The 1,141-nt window shown below is 30.6% G+C and overlaps 1 protein-coding gene across 1 annotated transcript in view; it reads right to left on the bottom strand.

Moving 5' to 3' along the window:
- Nucleotides 1-1,141, bottom strand: part of LOC107641568 (nudix hydrolase 2-like) — a 4,336-nt gene that overhangs the window by 1,187 nt on the left and 2,008 nt on the right. The window contains exons 3-4 of the mRNA XM_021124089.1: nt 647-784; nt 63-140 (exon numbers count right to left, since the gene is read on the bottom strand). Coding sequence (XP_020979748.1) covers nt 63-140; nt 647-784 — 216 coding nt within the window. The remainder of the gene's footprint in view (nt 1-62; nt 141-646; nt 785-1,141) is intronic.

The following is a 1,141-nucleotide window of genomic DNA, read 5'->3' as shown; positions in this document are numbered from 1 at the left end:
AAATAAAACAAAATAATTTAAAATATAGTTTAATAATTAGTCAATTTTAACATTCTTATTACTTCATTCACCGCTCCAGTTGGCAACTTCCATATTCCTTTGCCACTGAATCTGCCATTACTCTCTTGAACCACAAGCAACTGGAAATAAAAACAAACAATTTCAATCACCTTAATGTATACAACTTCGCACATAAATTAAACATTCTCAGTTTAATTATCCTCATACTATATATTTTTTTTCCTATATCTTAGATCAAATCTATTTAAATACATCATAAAAGATAATAAAATATCAACGGAAAGGGTTTTTCCTTTATTACTAGTTATTATGACTTTCTTGACAAATTGACTTATTCTCATATGGAAAAATTTTATAAAATAAAATTTCAAATAGGATGGTAAAAACCGACGATAAACAAAATAAGATAAGTTATGGTTATTTTTAACTAATTTTCTTTGATTACCAAATTTGCATGGAAAGAGTTCATATGCGGAAGTCATACACCACACGTATAAGATTTTTGCAGTTTTCACAGAGTCAAACATATATATGCTTTCTTCCATTCAATTTCGTGGAAGAAGCTAAGATTTGACTTGAGCAATGGCCAATAATGGGAAATTAAAGGAAGGAATGAATGAATTACCTCTCCGTTGCTATTCATGACAAAGGCACCAATACCAACACGATGGGAAGCATTTGGAGGGATTGTATTTGGAGCATTAGAAATCCAATTCACAAGCATCACGTAATCAGGTTCAGCATGGTGATATCTAAACCCTGCCTGACCAAGTAAAACCACAAAATTAGTTTGAAAAAGTACAGGGAACCAATGGCCTAAGCGTACAATGTGTATAATGAAAGTTTAGAAAGTATTAGAGATATGACTATTAGTGTTACATTGTCCTATCAGGTTACGTTTTTGGGATGAGTGGTTTCATAATATGGTATTAGAATTCCAAATCTAAAAGGTCAAGAGTTCGAATCTTAGTGAATTTATTATCCCTGGTATTCGGATAGTTATTCTGAATAGTACGCTTAGGCTATTGGCTCCTAGAACTATCCAAATTAGTTTTTATCTCAAATAACATGCTTCTTAAGATTCTTGTTAATAGTAAACTAGAAAAAAAAATATATAAAA

Source organism: Arachis ipaensis, chromosome B05, assembly GCF_000816755.2.
Source record: "Arachis ipaensis cultivar K30076 chromosome B05, Araip1.1, whole genome shotgun sequence".
Classification (NCBI taxonomy): Eukaryota; Viridiplantae; Streptophyta; class Magnoliopsida; order Fabales; family Fabaceae; genus Arachis; species Arachis ipaensis.
The sequence above is the reverse complement of the archived record's forward strand: the minus strand, read 5'-3'. Positions and strand labels throughout refer to the sequence as shown.